This window comes from Cibotium barometz, chromosome 5, assembly GCF_041138505.1.
Source record: "Cibotium barometz isolate CiBa-2024 chromosome 5, ASM4113850v1, whole genome shotgun sequence".
Taxonomy (NCBI): domain Eukaryota; kingdom Viridiplantae; phylum Streptophyta; class Polypodiopsida; order Cyatheales; family Cibotiaceae; genus Cibotium; species Cibotium barometz.
The window spans coordinates 29,092,494-29,111,902 of record NC_141050.1 but is presented as its reverse complement, the minus strand read 5'-3'; the positions used below and the strand labels follow the sequence as shown (position 1 = coordinate 29,111,902).

The window sequence follows — 19,409 nt, the reverse complement described above, 5'->3', positions numbered from 1 at the left end:
GCTTGATCATTGCCATGTGCCATGGAAGACTTATTCTTCTGCGTTTGTTTCTTCTGTAATAGCAAACCAACCAACTCCTCAAACAATAGGGGTTGAGGGTTGCCCCTCAATGACAAGGTGAGAGAAGTGTGGAAGTTGAGGTACGACTTTGGCAATGAATTAAAAATTTCAGTACAACTTCTTCTATGTTGAGCAATTGCTCTCTAAGATCCTGGATCTTAGTGAGATGATCAGCCATACTGTGATGTTCTTTCATGTCCAAGTTTTCAAGCTCTTTCTTCAAAAAGGCAACTTTGGCCTCATTCTTGGACTGATACATGCACGTTGTGACGTTTTACATGACCGAATGTGTGGGATAATTGATCTCTTCACTGATAAAGAGATCACTGCCATAGCTTGGGCATCACGTGCATCTCACCTTTTATGCTCCGGAGTGGCAACTACAGGCTGCGCAGCCTGCTGAGCACCTCGCCCTGGAGTGGCAGGTGCAATGTCTGCAGGACGAGGTTCATCCCCGAGAAGGATATTATGTAAGTAGTGATGCGTGGCAAGTTGACATCTATTAGGGACACTTGGCATCATATGTGACATGTGGCATATGTGGTGGCAGCCTATGACCACACCTTGTCCTCTCCTATAAAAAGGGACCATTTATCATAATGAATAAGTATTTCCCATGACTCGTGTGTGCTGCCCTTAATCCCTTGTTAATTCTCGTTAATGTGCAGCTTATCTTCCTTCTCTCTCTCTCCACCATCAGTTGTAAGGACCAACAGTTGGCATCAGAGCACAGCTGCAGAACTGATCAAACCGCCACAGATCTGAATGCCATCGCTGTTGCCATCTCAAAGCCGAGAGCTGCTGTTTGGGCAGCACACCACCACTGCCCAGCCAGTTGGCGGCGCCGCTTAGCCTCCTGGTGGCACTAGTGTTGAGTGATCCTCCTTCTCCCAGCCACGTGGCCATTTCCGCCGGAACTCAGCGCAACTCTGCCTCAGACCGCCGCTGCCTCCCAGATGCCTGCCTCCTATTCAACAGAAGTGCTGCCCCCAGTCAGCCTGCTCGCCACCTGGCCATTTCTGGAAGGTAGAACCAGGTGCTGCCCGCCTGCTGCCTGGGCTCTGGAGGTCTTTTGCACACCTGTCTTTCGAGGCACACCTGCTGTGCTGCTGCTCAAAGGTCTACGTCATCTCTCAAGCACGTGATGTCCGAGGTGTTACTGCTGCGTGAAGATCTACATCTTCTGCCATCTACACAGCCACAAGGTGACCGAGTGTTTGGTATTCAATGGGTTCAGTATTTTATGACTTTGTGAAGAGCATAAGGAAGAGAAAAGAGGAAGATCAGTACACACCAGCATATTGTTCATGCAGAGGTAAACACAATTTTGGGCCTTTTTGCATACATAAATTTCTTGGGCAAATTATATCTTGTGAGAATTTTAGGGATTCTTGTTTAAAAGGGGAAATCAGTGAGTGGGAGCATCCCAGGCACTCTTGTTTTAGTGCAATCTTGGTGCTATATAGCACACTTCCCAGTGCTAGTAAAGCACACATTTTGGAGCAGCTAGGTGCTCATCTTCTGGAGCAGTCAAGCTTAGTTAAGTGCACATCTAGACCTTGGTGCATTTCGGTCGGGACATGTACTTACACATTCCTGGTGTACCTTACACATTCCAAGGCTTGTGACATCTACTTGCGTTGTTTTTCTTATCTGCATCAAAGGTGTTTTGAAGCTCTCATCTAAGGGGGCCTCTTCCTGTACACACCAAGAAGTTGCAATAAAGAAAATCCAGTATGCATGAGAGTGTAGCATTCCGGGCACATGGTGTCCATAAGAACCAGTTCCCATCATCATACCATTGGCCACCTGTAGAGCATATCTTCTTGTATCTTTTGGATACAGGTTCTTGTGGGCAGGAGAGTAGCACATGCTTGCAGCGGTGTAGGTACAGAGGGAACTTCAGAAGAGAAGATCCTGGTGGAGCTGAGTATAGAGAAGCTGGCACAATCAAGCATGTAGATGAAGTTGGTTTTGGACATGTTGGATGGGGGAGTAGATTCTTTGCGCGCGCGCGCACTGCATGCGCACACACAGAGAGTCATATGAAGCTGAGAGAGAAATGAAATGTTATATTAACGTCTTCAAAAGGCCATAATGACCTATGAAAGGGAGAGAGAGAGAGAGAGAGAGAGACGTGATGTGATAGCTGGAAGTACTCTATGATAATGATAATGTGTAGAGTACAAAGTACTAATAGTCCTAGGGCTAAAGTGCCCAATACACTAGAGTGTGTTCACACGGGGAAAAAATCCTTGCTAGCACAAGGTAAAAAGTGTCCATGTGTAAGACTGTTCACACCAAGACTTCCCGGAGGCCGAAGGCTAACAAACCCCCCTGAAGTGAATGGTGTGAACGTGTATACGGTGTAGCAGACTACCCTAGTAGAGGTAATCAAGTTTAAAGCTTTGCGGGAAAGCTTCAAACTTCTCTCTTGAAAGAGACTTGGTAAACCCATCTTCCACATTGGCCTGTGTAGGTACGTAAGTCAAGGCGCCTCTCCTTGACATAATGATAATACACCTCAGTGTGCTTTGTCCGTGCATGAAAAACCGGATTTCGTGCCACTGCCAATGCACTCTGGCTGTCAGTGAAAATGGTGGTAGAAGACGACTGTCTAATACCAAGATCTACCAATAGACGGCGGAGCCATACACACTCCATGGTAGCTGTGAATGCTGCCCTGTACTTGGCCTCACAACTAGAAGTGGCCACTGTCGGTTGCTTCTTGCTGAGCCATGAAATGCATGAATCCCCAAGAAGGAAACAATTACCACTGGTCGACACCCTAGTGTCATAACATCCTGTCGAGTCACTGTCAGTGTAGGCGGTCAAGCAAGACAATCTCCAACTGACCTAGTGGGACCCATGCTTAAAGCTCCCCATGATATATGCGGGCAAGCCCCCAGCATGTGACCACTGGCCACTGGGCAAATGGACCAGGGGTCCAGATCAGAGGTTGTCGGAGATGCTCCTCAAATGCAACTGGAGCAGACTCTTGAAGGGCCGGCCAAAGTGATCCCAAGCACTCAAGAGATTGGCTGTGAATTTGTGCTCAAATGCAGGGCTAAAGCCACGAGCCCGCATCTCCATGAAGATCCATCTCGTACTTGGGGGCCAAGGGCCTCCCAGAATCAGGGTGCGGGCGGAGACCCTAGCCAGGAGGAAGTCCTTCCAGGGCCCGCCGCCCGGGAGAAGGCCATGAACTATGAGCTTGCCCAAAAGGGCGGGACTTTGGATGGAGGGGTCGATGATGCCCAAGCCTCCCCTGCGTTGCGGCTGAATGTTCGCTCTCTAGGCTACCTTTCCCATCGCTGCTAGCCCATAGAAAGTTGCGGATCAATCGTTGCACCTAACCAATGCAAGCCCAGAAGAAGTCCCAGTAGGAGGTGTTGTACCACATGATGGCGAGAAGACTGGTTTGCGACCCATGACCCAGCCAACTAAGGAAAGCCTGGCTGAACTATAGTATAACAAGTTCTTCCGAATGCTCAAAAGAAGAGGGGATAGCTACTGCTCTAGGGAGATATTGATGCCCACCTAACGAACTGGAGTGCCCATTGGGATCCATGTTAATGTGCAACTCTCTCACTCTCTCAGCCATCAGTTGTGCTCTTGCTCATTGCATCAAGGACCAACACAAGATAGGCGGCTCGTTGAGATCCGGGACAAAGAGCAGACAGTCCTCACGATCGAATCCACCATCCCCCCTGTTTGGCTGACCCCCTTACAGGATCCCTTCCCTCCCCGGTGGCTGAGAGCTTTCACACACCATGACATCCGCTGGCGGTTCTAGGATTAGATGGAGGTCCAGCTCTCATTTTCTCAGTTAGATGGCATGGGCGTCCGACCCTCTCCCCAGCAGGAGTTAAGTGGTGGCTCACTTCAGAGGGTCCGGATCATCGGCTTCCATGAGCACCGCTGGCACACCGACCCCAATTCGTCGCAGGTAGCAAGAGAAGGTCCTCAAGACTCTAGCCCTCGAGACTCTATCTATGGGAGTGTGACCCTTGCGGATCCAGTGGAACCCCGTTAAGTGGGAGTGGACAGACCCTTTTAGCCCTGAGAGCCCCACCACCCACTTTTTCACTACTCGGTGAGGCTAGGCCAAACTGATACAGATGCGTAAGATTGATGGTACACCCACTTCAGCAGATCACTGGTCCTCCTAGGACATCTTGCCTAGCTTTCTCAGAGACTATTGGAAGTGACTGTGGGACAGCTTCCGTCCTCGAAAGGTCACTCTATTCCTCTGGCGAGTGGCTCACAGGAGTTTAGCAGTTGGCATATCGCTGGCGATTGGTGGTCGTCCAACGGAGTGCGTAAGATGCAGCTACCCATAGGAGTCGCAGCGACATTGCCTTTGGGACTGCCCCAAAGTGCAAACAGGTGGCAAAAGATTCTTTGACTATTCACCACCTCTAGGGCTGCCTCCTGCATCATCACGTGGGGGCAATCGTTTGGTGACAGAGTCAAGGCCCGCCCTCCACTATGAGGAGATAGCTGATGGCAAGGCCCTCAGGCTTACACATTGCAAGATAAGAGTCTATCCCAACCCTCGACTCTCCAGTAGAGGCTTGGTCCCATTGCACTTGTCAAAGATGGGAGATCATCAGCAGCATAGCTGCATGGCACATTTGGCAGGCATGATGCAGCGGGGCACCCTCAAAACACTTCCCACCCCCTCTCTCCTCTTCTCCCTCCTTCCAAATCCGTGCCATATTGACAGATATCATTCATACCCTCCGCGGCCAGTGGCAGAAGTTACAGGGAGGTTTGGACTGCATGCAGAAACGCCAAGAAGTCTTCCTACGCATATGGCAGCAAGGTCCCTTCCTCTCGAACAGTGCTGGAGGCCCCCCTTGACACTATAGGCCACTGGTTCCCATCCCCCATGTATGAGGTAGTTCCCTCCGAGAACGGCCAGCCATGAAGGGGACTATCCTCCCCGGTGTTTTGTCCTCTTTTAGAGGTTCAGTGCTTGTATTTCAGCCTATTGGCTGGTTTTCCATATAACTAATAGAAGGATCTCTTTTCCGGGACCAAAAAAGGCTGTTAGGATCCTAGTCACAAAAAAACGCGTTTCGTCGTTTCGAAACCTTTGAAACGTTTCGAAGCAAAAAGTTTCTAAAAAACCTTGAAACCTCTTGATCGAAAAAAAATAAATTCACATTTTTTAAACTTAATTTTTTGTTTTTCCCCCCTTAAGTAGATCGTTTTGCAACTTGAGTGCCCATGTATATGTATATACATATATATATATGTATATAATTTTTGGAAACCTGGGACCTGGGGTTTTTTTAGTGACGGATGAAACATTTCCAAAAAAACCTTCGAAACCTTGAAATGTTTCTTGCGACTATGGCCAGGATTTTAGAACCCTTGTATGAACCCTAATCTTGTTATCTTTGTATTTGCTATCACAGGACGATGTTGCAGGATGCTTCGAGTATTATGCTGATCTTGCGGAGGCACTAGACCAGAAGCAATACACTCCTGTAACACTTCCAATGACGACATTTCAAACACACATACTGAAGGAACCGATCGGTGTTGTGGGTTTAATCACACCTTGGTAAATCAAGTTGGCATCTGTATCAGAAAAGATGCAGCTAGTTTGTTTTCTATCATTTGCATTACTTGGCTGTCTCTTCTTACAGGAACTACCCATTGCTGATGGCAGCTTGGAAGGTTGCTCCAGCTCTTGCGGCAGGCTGCACCGCTGTTCTGAAACCGTCAGAGTTAGCTTCAATGTAATCACTCCAACTCATAACATAAAGTGTAGCAGTTTTCACATTTAATGAGTACGCCTTATTGAATGTAAACAGGACTGATTGAGCTGCTTTTGTCATATGGGCATGCAGAACTTGCCTTGAGCTTGCATCTATATGCAAGGAAGTTAGTCTCCCTGCAGGTGTACTGAACATAATAACTGGACTAGGTCAAGAAGCAGGTGCACCCTTGGCATCGCACCCTAATCTTGATAAGGTGAATTCATGTTTGTGCTAACATATCTGCATGCTTTAGTAATGGGATGGTGTGGCATTCTTTACATAATTTGCAGGAACATCCTTTTGTCGCATCTTGATTTTAACGAGTTTTTGGTTGGTGGTGCTGATTATGGTTGACTTTGTTATATGGCTAGCTGGCCTTCACTGGTAGTTCAATGACTGGTCGGTCCATTATGACAGCAGCTGCACAGAATACTAAGGTAATACTTCATTGCAAAGCTCCATTTTTGGCTTGCCTATTGTAGAAAAGCAATATGTTTTATTTGATAAAAAGGGAAAAGCTCTAAAAACACCAAATTAGATTATAATCAGTCCATAATTGGCAGGATTTAAGCATTAGCTGCCGGAGGGGGGGGTTAGGAGAGATCAGTAGCACTAAACAGGGCTTCAGTGACAGAGCTTGATCTATTTTGCTGGCCAGACAGCCCCGACCCAGACTTGTTTTATTTTATTGTTAGGTGAAGGCCATAGCCAACACCTTGCTACTCCGAACTGAAATCTGACTTCACCATCGTCATCACCAGCTCAAAAATACCCCCCATTTGCTGGCCAATTTCTATGACCTGCATGGAACCCTAATCTGTACTGTGCGGACGTTTACGGACAGGTCGTATGATCTGACAGAAACCCTAATCTACTGTCAGAAAACCCTAAGCATTTTTGACGCGGAATACAATCATTTGCTACTGCTGGTTGCCATCTTCTTCCTGACGGTGCTGGTCACTGATGTTGGTGCCTGTTTCGTGGCCGTAGTGCCTATTTGGTGCGCATGGGGGCTGCACATGTAGTGTAGCTGCTGCTGACGCTTCCCAAATCTGATATTTTGTCCCTGCAGAGAGCTTATTCGTGCTCGGGAGTGACCTCTGATGCCAGGACTGTGGAGAACCAGCACTTTTTGGTCACCATTGGCTGAGGGCGCCAGGTGCTAGTATTGGAGCGCCATTGTTGTGCATGGTCCCGGAATGTGAGTGGCACGTTTTCTCATCCACAGGAAGGTGAGGATTGGCTATGACCAATCTTCTATGATGTCAGAAATTCTACTCTGACATCTTGTTTGGTAACTTGTTTTCATACAGTTTGTTCATGGTAAGCTTGGCATCAATGCTAGCTGAATTTTGTATAAAATAATATACTCCAATAATATACATCAGAAGGGGGGGGGGGGGGGGGGGGGGGTTCAGCCCTTTTGAGCCCCAGTGGTGGTGTACATTGTGCGATTTCATTTTTAGCATCGTTCTTGAAGTGTTTAAGTGCTTAACTATTTACGAGCATGTCGTGTCAGGTGAATTACATGGTCCGTATGAATGGTGAATTCACACCAATACAGAAAATGTTTGAGGGCTTGGATCATAGCTAGGAGTTTCTTGTCATAAACCAAGTAATGCCGCTCAGCAAGGTTCACTTTGTGACACATTTATGCAATGAGATGTCCTTGTTACAAAACTGCACCAACGGCATGGTTATTCGCATGAGTGACTACCTCAAAAGGATCATCCTACAAGGCTAACTTAAAACACGGTGCCTTGGCCCACTTGAGTTCTTGGAAGTCCTTAAGGGCAAACAGGGTCAGTTGGCTGTTGAACCGTTTTCCTTCAAGTCTTGACACCTTCCAGCAAGTCCATAAGGGCGCATCAGCAAGGGCTATACCACGAGATCCGTGGGAGGTTTCACTATCTGTTCCATGAGGGGTTTGGTCCACTTTCTAGGATCATTGACTTCCCGGACCAGTGTTGCCCGGGTCTCTTCGTGCTCGAGCTCTGCAAACACAAGGACACATTTTAGAGAGATCGTAGCCCCCAGCCACTCTGCCCCTCCCTTGCCATCCAACCATCACCAGCTCTTTCTGGACCCAAGAGTAGGACACCCACACAGTGGATCTCATAGACCAACCTTGGGCTGTCATGGACCCATACTTGGACTAGGCATGCACACTCTAGCATGCTTGGCGCCCGTGGCCCTGCGGACAACCACCACGATCCAATCATCATCTCTAGATCCAGGACATGCTCCACCACCATCACGCTACCTTTTCCACGTGACATAGCTAAGGGAGACCTCTCGGCCATACTCATTAGCCCCATGGTTAATATATTGGAGAGTGGTATGCCATCTATTGAGGGCTGATGCTCCTCTCATGTTTCATGTTTCTTGTATTCCATGATGAGATTTCCATGGACATTTTTGAACCACTCCAATGAGTTTTGATTTGTTATACTTTATTTATTTTGTGTTGCATGATGAAATATGCCATGGACATTATTGTATCACTTTGGTCTCATAGGCCCATTTGGTCTTTAGTAGACGCTTAATATATCTTTGTTTCGTTCTTCTTTATTTCTTTATTTCTTTCTCTCTTTCTCTCATACATCCGCCGAGTGCAGAGGAGATGGGCCCACATAGGTATCTCATCTAACCATGGAGTCTTCAAGGTTACTAGGCAAAAAAGTGTATGACAATTGGTTTGCGAACCGTATGGTTCACATCACATGGTATACAGATGGACCGCCTCCCACCACTACAATATGTTCTTGCCTCTCGTCTTCTATAGATCACACACGGAGAGATCAACCGACCTCCTTAGACATAATATTCGGGACACTTGGGTGACACCCGCAGCTGAGCTTGGCTCAAAGATGGCCTTCTACTGAGACCATTTCCTGCGACTCACCGAAGATGGCTTCATCATGCGAACCACCTACACGGACGTCCACGTCACATGCCGTGAGGATTGCCATAGGCGAGATCAGAGTCTCATCCCATCACCTACACATAAAGACTGGGAGAGCCAGAGCACATGATTTGCAGATTATCTCTCTCTCCACACAAAGGTGGAGACAGAGGAGCACTATATCCGATGCCCAATATACTATGAGACTCGGGGGAGATTCCCCCTTCCGAGAGGGATTTGGTCCATTATGGACTTCCCAGACCAGAGATGCCTTGGTATGTTTTTACTTGAGATGGTTAGGCACCGTAGGATCCTCTCCAGAGACCCCAAGCCTTAGGCACCACCCCTTTCCCGATAGGCGATGATGACCAGCTTGTTTGGAGACGGAGGGGACAGGAGCACCACCGATGCACCCGCCAGAGCCATCCCACTGAGACAAACCAAAGGAGTCGCAAGGGAGCGAGCATCCGTACTACAGCGCACCAAGCGCCCCCCACCCCCACGGTAGACATCTGGCCTACAGATTTAGATCCAGGACAGCCTACAACGGTACGAGAGTACTTTCACTTAGCCATTCGACTCGGTGGACATAGGTGGCCTTTTGGCAGCTGCCCTTGATTGCCCCATGGCCGATGTTCTACATGGACCACTACTAGGGAGAGGTGGCATGCACCCTAAGGAGGTCTATACATTCACCTCATCTATCACTTAGCTCTATAATTGTACCCAGCTGTTACCCTTTTACATATTTTGTAGACGTTTATATAACTTTCTTTCTTTCTTTCTTTCTCTCTCTTTCTCACATGAGGACACCAACTGGGTTATCCGGTTACGTCTTCTCAGCCTCTGCAACCAATGCACATGGATCACACCTTCGGAGCTCCCACCAAAGATGCACTTCTACAGAGATCACTTCCTCATGCTCATTGAGGATGGCCATTCCAGCTATGATCATGGTTTGAGGCTCATAGAGTTCAAGTGAATTGGCTCCTACCACTTCAGTACAGTCTAGAGGCTCACACATGAGGACAAGAACCGGGTGATCCGATATGATCTACTCGGGCTTTACATTCAGGCCACATGGATTACACCATTTTGAGCCATTGCACACAAAGATGCAGTACTACATGGATCATTTCTTGAGGCTCACAGATGATGGGTTCATCCGGAGGCCTGGGTACCTTGATATTTACATGTCACATGCCATGCAGATTGCGGTTGGCCATTTACGGGTATCTTCACACCGCCTTCAAATAGAGATAGGAAGAACTGAGAGGATACCCCATGAGGACAGGATCTGTAAATTGTGTCAGTGAGAGGTTGAGTCAGAGGAGCACTACATTTGCCATTGCCCCGTATACTACTACGAGATTTGGGGGAGATTTTATTGTCTTTTCAGAGAGGGCTTTGAGCCTTTGGACAAGATCATAGACTATTCAGATCAACGTTGCCTCAGAGTCTTCCTCCTTGAGCTCCGTCAACATAGAGAGTCACTTCTCAAAGAGTCCCAACCCTGACACCGCCTACACCTGTTACGACCCCACGGATCTCCTAAACGCAAAACACGAGCGATTAGTACAAACCCCCTAAGAGGGGCGCAGGCTAGCTCACCACCCAATTGTAGGTTTAGATCCGCAAACCTCCCCTGAGCTAGAGGCTAAGTCTCCAATCCCTCGAATCATGCTACTTAGCACTGGTATGTCAACATTGATATACCACCAACGCCTGCTTGTTGAGGCCTTCGGCATTACTGTCCGTGATCCGTCGAATCCAAAAGAAACTCAGACTACATTTGACAGCTAACTCCATAATTTGGTTCACCATTCATGCACTTTCCACTTGTAGGCATATGCTCACTTATGGTAGTGCTATGTGTGAACAGGGCTTAACCAAGGGCACTTTTTCCCATGTGGTTTTTCCCCTTGGATATCAAGTGTGAAAGGACACTCTACATATAATATTTTGTACTTCTATATTATATGGATGTGACACACATGCAAGGGTTGACTTGCATTTTGTGGCTACCACACTTTTGGCTCTCTCTCTCTCTCTCTCTCTCTCTCTCTCTCTCTCTCTCTCTCTCTCTCATTTCTGTGTGAGCTTCTCCATCCTGCACCTAACCCTAATGTACAGGTTTGTGTGTGTGTGAGTGTGTGAGTGTGTGAGTCCAACACCAACAATTGGTATCAGAGCTCTGGAGATTCAGTCCAAGCCCCTCTACAGCTGCCTGCGAAATTCCGTCGGCGCAGTCCGTCCGTTCCTCGCTTGCGCATTTCCGTTGACTGGTTCAGTCCGTCCGCTAGCGGTTCTGTCCGCCAATAGCCGGCGGCACTAGTGGGGAGAGCACCGCCGCCGCCGCCCTTCAGCTTCTCCCGGCCGGCGGCTGTAGCGAGCATCGCCGCCGCCTCTCAGCGCCTCCCGTCCGCCGGCGGCCCGCCCGTTTCGCCTTGACGTGTCGCGACCTGTCTGCAACCTTCGTCTGCTGTTCTCCCCCAGCGCTTGTTTGCGGGTGGTCACACCAGCCAGCCAACTCATTCCGGGTACTGGCTTGCAGGTACCTTTTATACAGATTTTTATTCACATGAAAATACAAATTTTGCAGCCATTTCAGGACTGGTCAGATTCGAACAAAGTTCTGGGGGATTGCCAGGAAAATTTGCAAGTTGCAAGTGATCCAGGGTTTAGGCAATTTGGGGGATTTCTCAATTTGAGGCCAAATTGAAAAATTGGACATGTTGCTTTGCTTGCAATTTGGGGGTTTTCCAAATTGAGGTCAAAATCAGCAAATTGAACCTCTTTCAATTGCAGAAATTTGGGGCTTTTGTGAAAATTGGCCAATTAACTGCACATTGAAGCGATTGGAGTGCATAAAAATTGGGGCTTTTCAGATTGGAGCATGTAATTGGGCATTACAGTTGTGATTTGTCGCATATGTATACACATTGTGTGTAATTGGACAATTTGGTGCAGGTTTACACTTGCTTCAGTTTGCAGGCAAACATTTGCACAGGACATCTGGTTGCCTGGCAGTGCATAGTGGTGCTTGGTTTGCTTGCAAGTATATTTTGTTGACATGGCTCAAAATGCTATAGATGTATTTGGTGTGCTCACCTAGGAGGACAAGTTGGATGGATCTAACTACTCCCTCTGGAGTTTCATGATCCGTAATTTGCTGGTAGCCAAAGGGCTTTGGGGCATCGTGTGTGGTGATGACACACGCCCACTTACCATACAGCCAGCCACGCCTCAAAGGGGAGGTGCTCAAAGAGCTCCTGAAGTAGAACCTGCTCCCACACAAGAGCAGAAGAGATGGGACTCTAGGGATGCACAAGCCATGTCATTGATAGCCCTTTCAGTGAAAAGGACTATTATTCCGCACATTCGTTCTTGCAAGACATCGAAGCTTGCATGGGACACATTGGAAGCAATGTATCAGGTACGCAACGAGGCAAGAGTTGCCTACTTGAAGAGGCAATTAGATCTTCTTTCTATGGATGAGGGTGATTCCATGGCAGATCATCTCACCAAAGTGAAAGATTTGCAGGAACAATTGCTCAACATTGATGAGGTTATCCCAGACAGACAGCTGGTCACCAACACTCTTCATTCTTTACCACCTTCCTACTTGGGCTTTCACACCTCTCTCAAACTCGGGCAAACAGGACATGTTTGATGGACTATTACCCATTGCAATTAGGGGGTATTGAGATCAGTCAGCCCCTACACAAGAAAATCCTCATGTAGAACATGTGGAACAGCCAGCCATTCAGCCCCCTTCTATGGAAGAAGTGGAAGATCTTGTCAGGGAAGAGCAAACAACCATAGACACAGCCAAGTCAGTGCCAAGATGGTTGCTGAAAACTTTGCAAGAAAGCAAACTTGCAGCTCCACTCACAGGTAGAACAAGGGCTAGTTCTAGCCATGCATTGAATATACATCGTGGGGAGTCTGCATTAGCCATGGGTGGTCTCTTTGATTCAGAAGAGCCTTCTTCTTATGAAGAGGCACATGAGAATGAGCATTGGGTGCAAGCTATGCAAGCTGAAATCTCTTCTATCATGAAGAACAATACTTGGGATCTTGTGGAATTGCCTAAAGGCAAGCATGTCATTGGAACAAAGTGGGTGTACAAAGTCAAAAGGAAGTTTGATGGTACTATTGACAGGTACAAAGCAAGACTTGTGGCTAAAGGCTATTCCCAGAAAAAGGGAATAGATTATGGGGAGACTTTTGCTCCTTCGAGAATGACCACAATAAGATCAGTGATTGCATTGGCTGCACATAAAGGATAGAAAGTACATCAATTGGACATCAAAACTGCATTCTTAAATGGAAATTGCATCAATTGGACATCAAAACTGCATTCTTAAATGGGGATTTACAGGAGGAAGTATATGTAAATCAGCCCATTGGTTTTGTAGTTCCTTGTGAGGAACATAAAGTATGCAGGTTACACAAAGCATTGTATGGGTTAAAGCAAGCTCCAAGAGCTTGGTATGATAAAATACATGCTCATCTAACTAGCCAAGGTTATGTGAATAGTCCAGCTGAAAGCACATTGTATGTGAAGAAAACTGATGCCGATATTCTCATAGTCATCTTGTATGTAGATGAGATGCTCATTACAGGTACTAGCAAAGCACAAATTTCAGATTTGAAAGCTGATTTGAAAGCTAAATTTGATATGTCAGATTTGGGGCCTTTACACTACTATCTTGGCATACAGTTTATGCATACAGATGATGGCATTGTTATGCAGTAGACTAAGTACATAAAAAGTTTGCTAAAAAGGTTTCACATGGATGAATGTAAGCCCATTTCTACTCCAGTAGAACCAGGTGTACGGCTTACTATGCATGATATTGGAGAGCCTTTTGAGGCTGGCATTTACAGCCAGGCAGTGGGATGTCTCATTTACTTGTGTAACACGAGGCCAGACATATCTTTTGGGGTGTCTTTGTTGAGCAAATTCATGCACAGCCCAGGCACAAAGCATTGGCAAGCAATCAAACGCATATTTCGTTATCTTCAGGGTACCCTGGATCTTGGTTTGTTCTATCCCAGGGGGGGCAGCTTGCAGCTTTATGCATACAGTGATTCAGATTGGGCTGGTGATTATGATACGAGGCAATCCAGTGGGAATTGTTTTTTTCTTGGCAGTTCATGAATATCTTGGTTGAGTAAAAAGCAACCCACTGTTGCCACATCTCTTGTGAGGCTGAGTACAGGGCAGTCGTCACAGCTACAGTAGATTGTGTATGGTTGAGGAGATTATTGGCTGATCTTCGTGAGTGTCAGTAGACACCCACCACCATTCTCACTGATAGCCAGCGTGGTATGGCCGTGGCACGAAATCTAGTATTTCATGCACGTACCAAGCACATTGAGATTCATTATCACTATGTCAGAAAGAGGTTACATGCAGGGGAGATCAGTTTATCTTACTGCCTTACACAGGATAATGTTGCAGATCTATTCACAAAGGCTTTACCTCGAGAAAACTTTGGAGCTTTCCGCAAAGCTTTGGGCTTACTCTCATACAGAGAGTGATCTGCTACCTTGTACAGGTTCACACTCTCTACTGGAACTTGGTTGAACTAATATAATCCCACCAGTCAATACCTCGCTACACAGCTCTGGATAATAGGCATAAAAGCTTATACTTGGGCATCTGCCTTGTCAGAAGCATGCCCCTTAAGCCGTACATTTGCCACATCAAAGGTGTGGCTGATGAACTGGACATTTGCCATATCAGAGGGTAATGCACTCACCCTAGGAACTAGGCATCGAGCAATCTTGAGTTCTGAATAACTATCCCATCAGAAGCTAAAACATCTACCTCAATGGAACCTTGTAAACCTGCACATGTGATACTCCTTGTGTCCCATACCACTAGAACATACCCCATACACGTCTTACAATCTATCAGTCCTTAGCGTGCAAGTCTTCCGAAAGATTTCTTAAGGTTGCTAGCAATCTCTTTTGGCATACAAATTGAATCTTCTGGGGAGAACCTTGCTGATCTCAATATCAGCGAAATCTCATCTAAATCTGGATCTCTGCAAAATATATGTGCAAGATCCTCAGATCGATCTTAGTAAAGAAGCTTTACCTAGCATTTGGCAAAGCATAATTGCTTTATGTAAACACATCTATGAAGCAAAGAAGCTTCACACCCAGCAAAGCATAACCGCTTTACCCAAAACATAGACCCGTTCATAGTTCAAATACCAAGCAACAACATAACACTTTCTCCGAACATCTACAATCCATAGTCTTATTCTTTCTTCCTTCCTGTAATTGATTTCTCAAATCAACTTTGCCACTTCCCCTCAGTCCAAAAATCCACAAAAAAGGAATATATATGTATCCAGAAACCTTGCATGTAGTGGATTCTAGCGTCCCATACCACCGGGATACACTCCATACAAGATCCTCTTTAGACATAAGATTAAGTCAAGAGTGATTGATTCCTTCCCAATCGTGCCTTGACACAACCAGACTCCCACCTGCAGGACACTGCCTTCAGGTTAGCCCATCATGTCAATCTGCTCTATATGATATACCCTCTTACTTCCTCCCATAATTCTAAGGCTACCATAAATGTAGAACACTCGTCTATGGCAATCTTGCCCAAATAGAGATCACGAGGCTATCGTAAGTGTAGAACACATCCACGACAATCTTGCCTCAAGTAAAACTGTGTCTGTAGCAACTCACTGGCCCAAATCATACCTGCGTAAGGCTGGCCAGGTCTTGATTATGTGACCACATGTAAACTCTATGAACCTGATGTCAAAACTCGAGAGGATATTCTTAGGGAATGCTTACCTGGAGTAGTACCGTTTCTTGAAAGAAACCATAAATCCCATACGAAGTTACTAAACTCTCCCAAGGAACCAAGCGTTATACCCATCTCCACCTTTGTATTTGCACACTAAAAGAAAATTAAGCCCCATCCAGAAGATAAAATCGCCGGATAATCAAGTTCTATCCAAGAACCCCATCTTACATGCAATAAGTGATAGTCTCTCTCATCTCGAAATCTGAGATGGAACAAAGGTGTATCCAAAATGCTCCCTAAGGAAAACCCAGCACCATTACAACATGCAAGAACTCCAAAACAAATGCCATCCAATATTTGCTATGATCCCAGGCTAGAGTACGGATGTGAGCAAAAGGTATGTGGAAATCAAGTATAGGTCATACCATCAATGCTGTGTCTCCCTCGGGTAACATCTCTAGTACTAAAACCTAGTACCGATCCATAAACCTGAATCTAGGTCTATAAAGGGATCTTTACTTAATAGATCTACTTAATAGAGTCCAAATTTGCACATTCCCAAAAGTATCACCAGTGCAGCTAGTGCACCTCAAGGAAAATATGACACAATGGCCCATCCTCACCATGCTGATAACAATAAGTTATCCATGGTCACAGAGAAATCTCATCAATTTTTTTCCAAAACTAGATGCCAAGAGATTTTCTGCCAAATGAGAGAATATAATTGAACCTTAGAAAATAAATTCATTTAAAAATAACTACCCACATGAAGCTACATTGAATCCCAACTTAAAGCCAGGACCTCCATATCAAAAGATGATTGAATAAACCGTCCCTGAGATCTTGTGCACTCCATCCAATAAATGTGTTCGATTAAATACATGATCTCTCTCTCTCTCTCTCTCTCTCTCTCTCTTTCTCTGTCTCTCATATAAAGCGCTATGTACACACCTAGCAACTCCACCCGCATGCATGGCACCCACACACGTGCACATGTGCACAGGTTGAGAGGAAAACTGATATTGGTATCGTAAAATGGGCAAAACACAGTTAGATGCCATTGATAATCGGTTGCTGAATTTTTTATGGCCTTATTTAGATTGTTTTTTTGTAGCCTGTTACGTTGGAGCTGGGGGGAAAGAGTCCTATCATTGTCTTTAATGATGTTGACATAGTGAAAGGTACAAACTCTTTGTCCAGTCCAGCAAGTGCACTCTTGAATTTTGCTCCATGTAGAGGTTTATTTTCTACTAAAATGCCACAAATTGATGGCTAGCTGTGGAGTGGGCTATGTTTGGTTGCTTCTGGACAAATGGCCAAATCTGTAGTGCAACATCGCGGCTTCTAGTGCAGGTACTTCCTGTTATGTAATCATATTCTCTGCATTACTTCACATTGATTTGGGTATATTATGAGTCTAAATATATTTTTTTGATAATTTTTGGCAGGAGAGCATTACAAGTGAGTTCATCAATGAACTTGTAAATTGGACAAAATGCATAAAGATTTCGGACCCATTGGAAAAAGGCTGCAGGCTTGGACCTGTAGTAAGCGAAGGACAGGTTCTACTGCCTTTTTGGATGCTTCTCTTTTTTTTCTGAAATTGGAAAGCTTGCCTACTTCCACTTTATAATTTTTAATGGTGGAATTTTTTTGCTCTCGTGCTGATATTTGGGAGTTGATGGATATCTGGTATCAGTACAAGAAGATTTTGAGCTTCATATCATCTGCTCAAGAGGAGGGTGCAACTGTACTTTGTGGAGGTGGCCGCCCTGATGTAGGAGTTTTGAAACCCATTTGGTCCTGAGCATTGCTTTATTATCCATCTATTATTGTTCTGTTAGTCAAGAGGGGGCCTTTTATTTCTCACCTTTTGTGCTGGTTTTGGCAGCATCTAGAGAAGGGCTATTTTGTAGCTCCTACTATTCTTGGTAATGTTAAGCCATCTATGCAAGTATGGAAAGAGGAGGTGTTTGGTCCAGTTCTAGCTGTCACAACTTTCAAGACCGAGGAGGAAGCTATTGAGCTAGCAAATGACTCATCGTACGTGCTTGCATCAATAGCTAACGGGCATCACTAAAGACTGTTTGAGGCCGCTCACATGTAAATCATAAACTTCAAGTATGGGTTGGGGTTTGGATGGGGGAGAACAAGCCGCACCCCCCCATCCCCGCCACCCCCCCCCCCCCCCCCCCCGTCCTTCTGGGTGGTGCTCACGTATGGATGGGGTAGCCAAGACCATCTACCCTCATTGGGTGGTGCTCAAGGATGGATGGGGACATCCTTGAGCACCACCGAATGAGGGTAGATGGTCTTGGTGCTCAAGGATGGATGGGGACATCCTCTGTCTAGGACAATGTGAGGACAGATGGCCCCCTTTATTGGGCAGCACTCATAAGAGTGGGTGGGGGTATACCCTGTCCAAGACAATGGGCATTCAAGATGGCCCTAGGCGGGAGTTATGATGGGGGAGTTACTGTCTTAAGACAATGGGCCAGATGGGCCTGTTGCCCTCGTTTGCTTATACTCCCTTAGAATGTCCCCAGTTCTAGCTGTCATATTTCTGTATTCTTTTTTCAATGATTTGTAGGTATGGTTTGGCTGGTGCTGTTCTGTCAAAGGATGAAGAGCGTTGCAGACGTGTTTCTGAGGTACCTATTATCTCTTCTTTATCTTTCTTTCGTGATTACAGTCAACATGGTAGATTCTGAGCTGTTTGGATTTGATTGTTTACAGGCTCTACAAGCAGGCATAGTATGGATCAACTGCTCACAACCCACCTTTTGTCAAGCACCGTGGGGGGGAACGAAGCGCAGTGGGTTTGGACGAGAGTTGGGTGAATGGTAAACATATCCACAATCTCAATGCATTTTTGACCCCGTCTTTGCTTGTGCATGATCCTCTAAAAGCATCGGGACTTGAACTGCACAGGGGCCTGGAAAATTACTTGAGTATCAAGCAAGTGACGAAATATATATCAGAGGAGCCGTGGAATTGGTACCCATCGCCTTCAGAACTGTGAAGGGGACATCAACAATCAGACAGTATTGAATTAGATGTGTAGCTTCTAAAAGGCTTTTTGTGAGAATAATCACCTCAGAGCACAGCTCAGAGATGTATCACATCATATGGTCTTCAAAGAACAAAGGACGTTATGTTCAAGAGGGTGTGGTCCCATCGAAATAGCTCACAAGAGGAATTGCCAAACTTACACAGTAGGACCAACAAGGCAGCATCATTGTACTAAGAAGCCATGGCTTTTTCTTAGGGGCTTCAAGCTTTATGCTCTCAACCTGGCCCATCTTTCTTCTGACAATAATTTCAAAAATGTGATGGACCACGGGTGGATGGGGAGTCCCCCGTCTTCCTTTTTCTTCCCTGACTATCTTTTTTGAGTCTGTGAAGCCTCTGATGCTAAAAGTTTGTGTAGTAACAAAAATTGTGTTTTGACGTGTCCAAACCTGTGAAACATCTTTAAGCTAAAATGTGCTCGAAACATCACACCAAACTGTGTCTCGCCCAAAGTTTGGCCACCGCGGATTGTCCTGGATACTCCTTTGCCTTGCTACAAATACCCTCTTGGTGCCTGTTTTGCATCAGCAAGGTCCATTCATTGCAGTGAGAGCAGCTAGCTCCTCCTCCTCTGTCTCCTTCCCCTCTTCCTTATCCCTTCCTTTCTCCTCCTTTCCTTTAATGCTTTTTTCTCTTCCTCTTTTCTTGTATTTGCTCTTCTTCTTTTCTTCGTTTTCCTCCTCTCCATTACTCGTTTCCTTCTCTCCTCTAAGCTCTTCTTCTTTTAGTTTCTCACATCACTGATTAGTATCAAAACTACTAAGAGTGTGCTCTCTTGTCATGCTTCTGCTGAATCGAGACTAACAGATCTTAC

At 46.0% G+C, this 19,409-nt stretch overlaps 1 protein-coding gene across 1 annotated transcript in view; it reads left to right on the top strand.

Annotated features, from left to right (window-relative positions):
- Positions 1 to 18,983, top strand: part of LOC147638326 (aminoaldehyde dehydrogenase ALDH10A9, peroxisomal-like) — a 109,849-nt gene extending 90,866 nt beyond the window's left edge. The window contains exons 4-15 of the mRNA XM_086798253.1: positions 5,487 to 5,635; positions 5,721 to 5,813; positions 5,925 to 6,048; positions 6,206 to 6,271; positions 16,638 to 16,704; positions 16,800 to 16,876; positions 16,972 to 17,085; positions 17,223 to 17,300; positions 17,415 to 17,566; positions 18,114 to 18,174; positions 18,260 to 18,366; positions 18,455 to 18,983. Of these exons, the coding sequence (XP_086654379.1) occupies positions 5,487 to 5,635; positions 5,721 to 5,813; positions 5,925 to 6,048; positions 6,206 to 6,271; positions 16,638 to 16,704; positions 16,800 to 16,876; positions 16,972 to 17,085; positions 17,223 to 17,300; positions 17,415 to 17,566; positions 18,114 to 18,174; positions 18,260 to 18,366; positions 18,455 to 18,545 (1,179 nt within the window). The 3' untranslated portion in view covers positions 18,546 to 18,983. The remainder of the gene's footprint in view (positions 1 to 5,486; positions 5,636 to 5,720; positions 5,814 to 5,924; positions 6,049 to 6,205; positions 6,272 to 16,637; positions 16,705 to 16,799; positions 16,877 to 16,971; positions 17,086 to 17,222; positions 17,301 to 17,414; positions 17,567 to 18,113; positions 18,175 to 18,259; positions 18,367 to 18,454) is intronic.
- Positions 18,984 to 19,409: the final 426 nt, after the last annotated feature.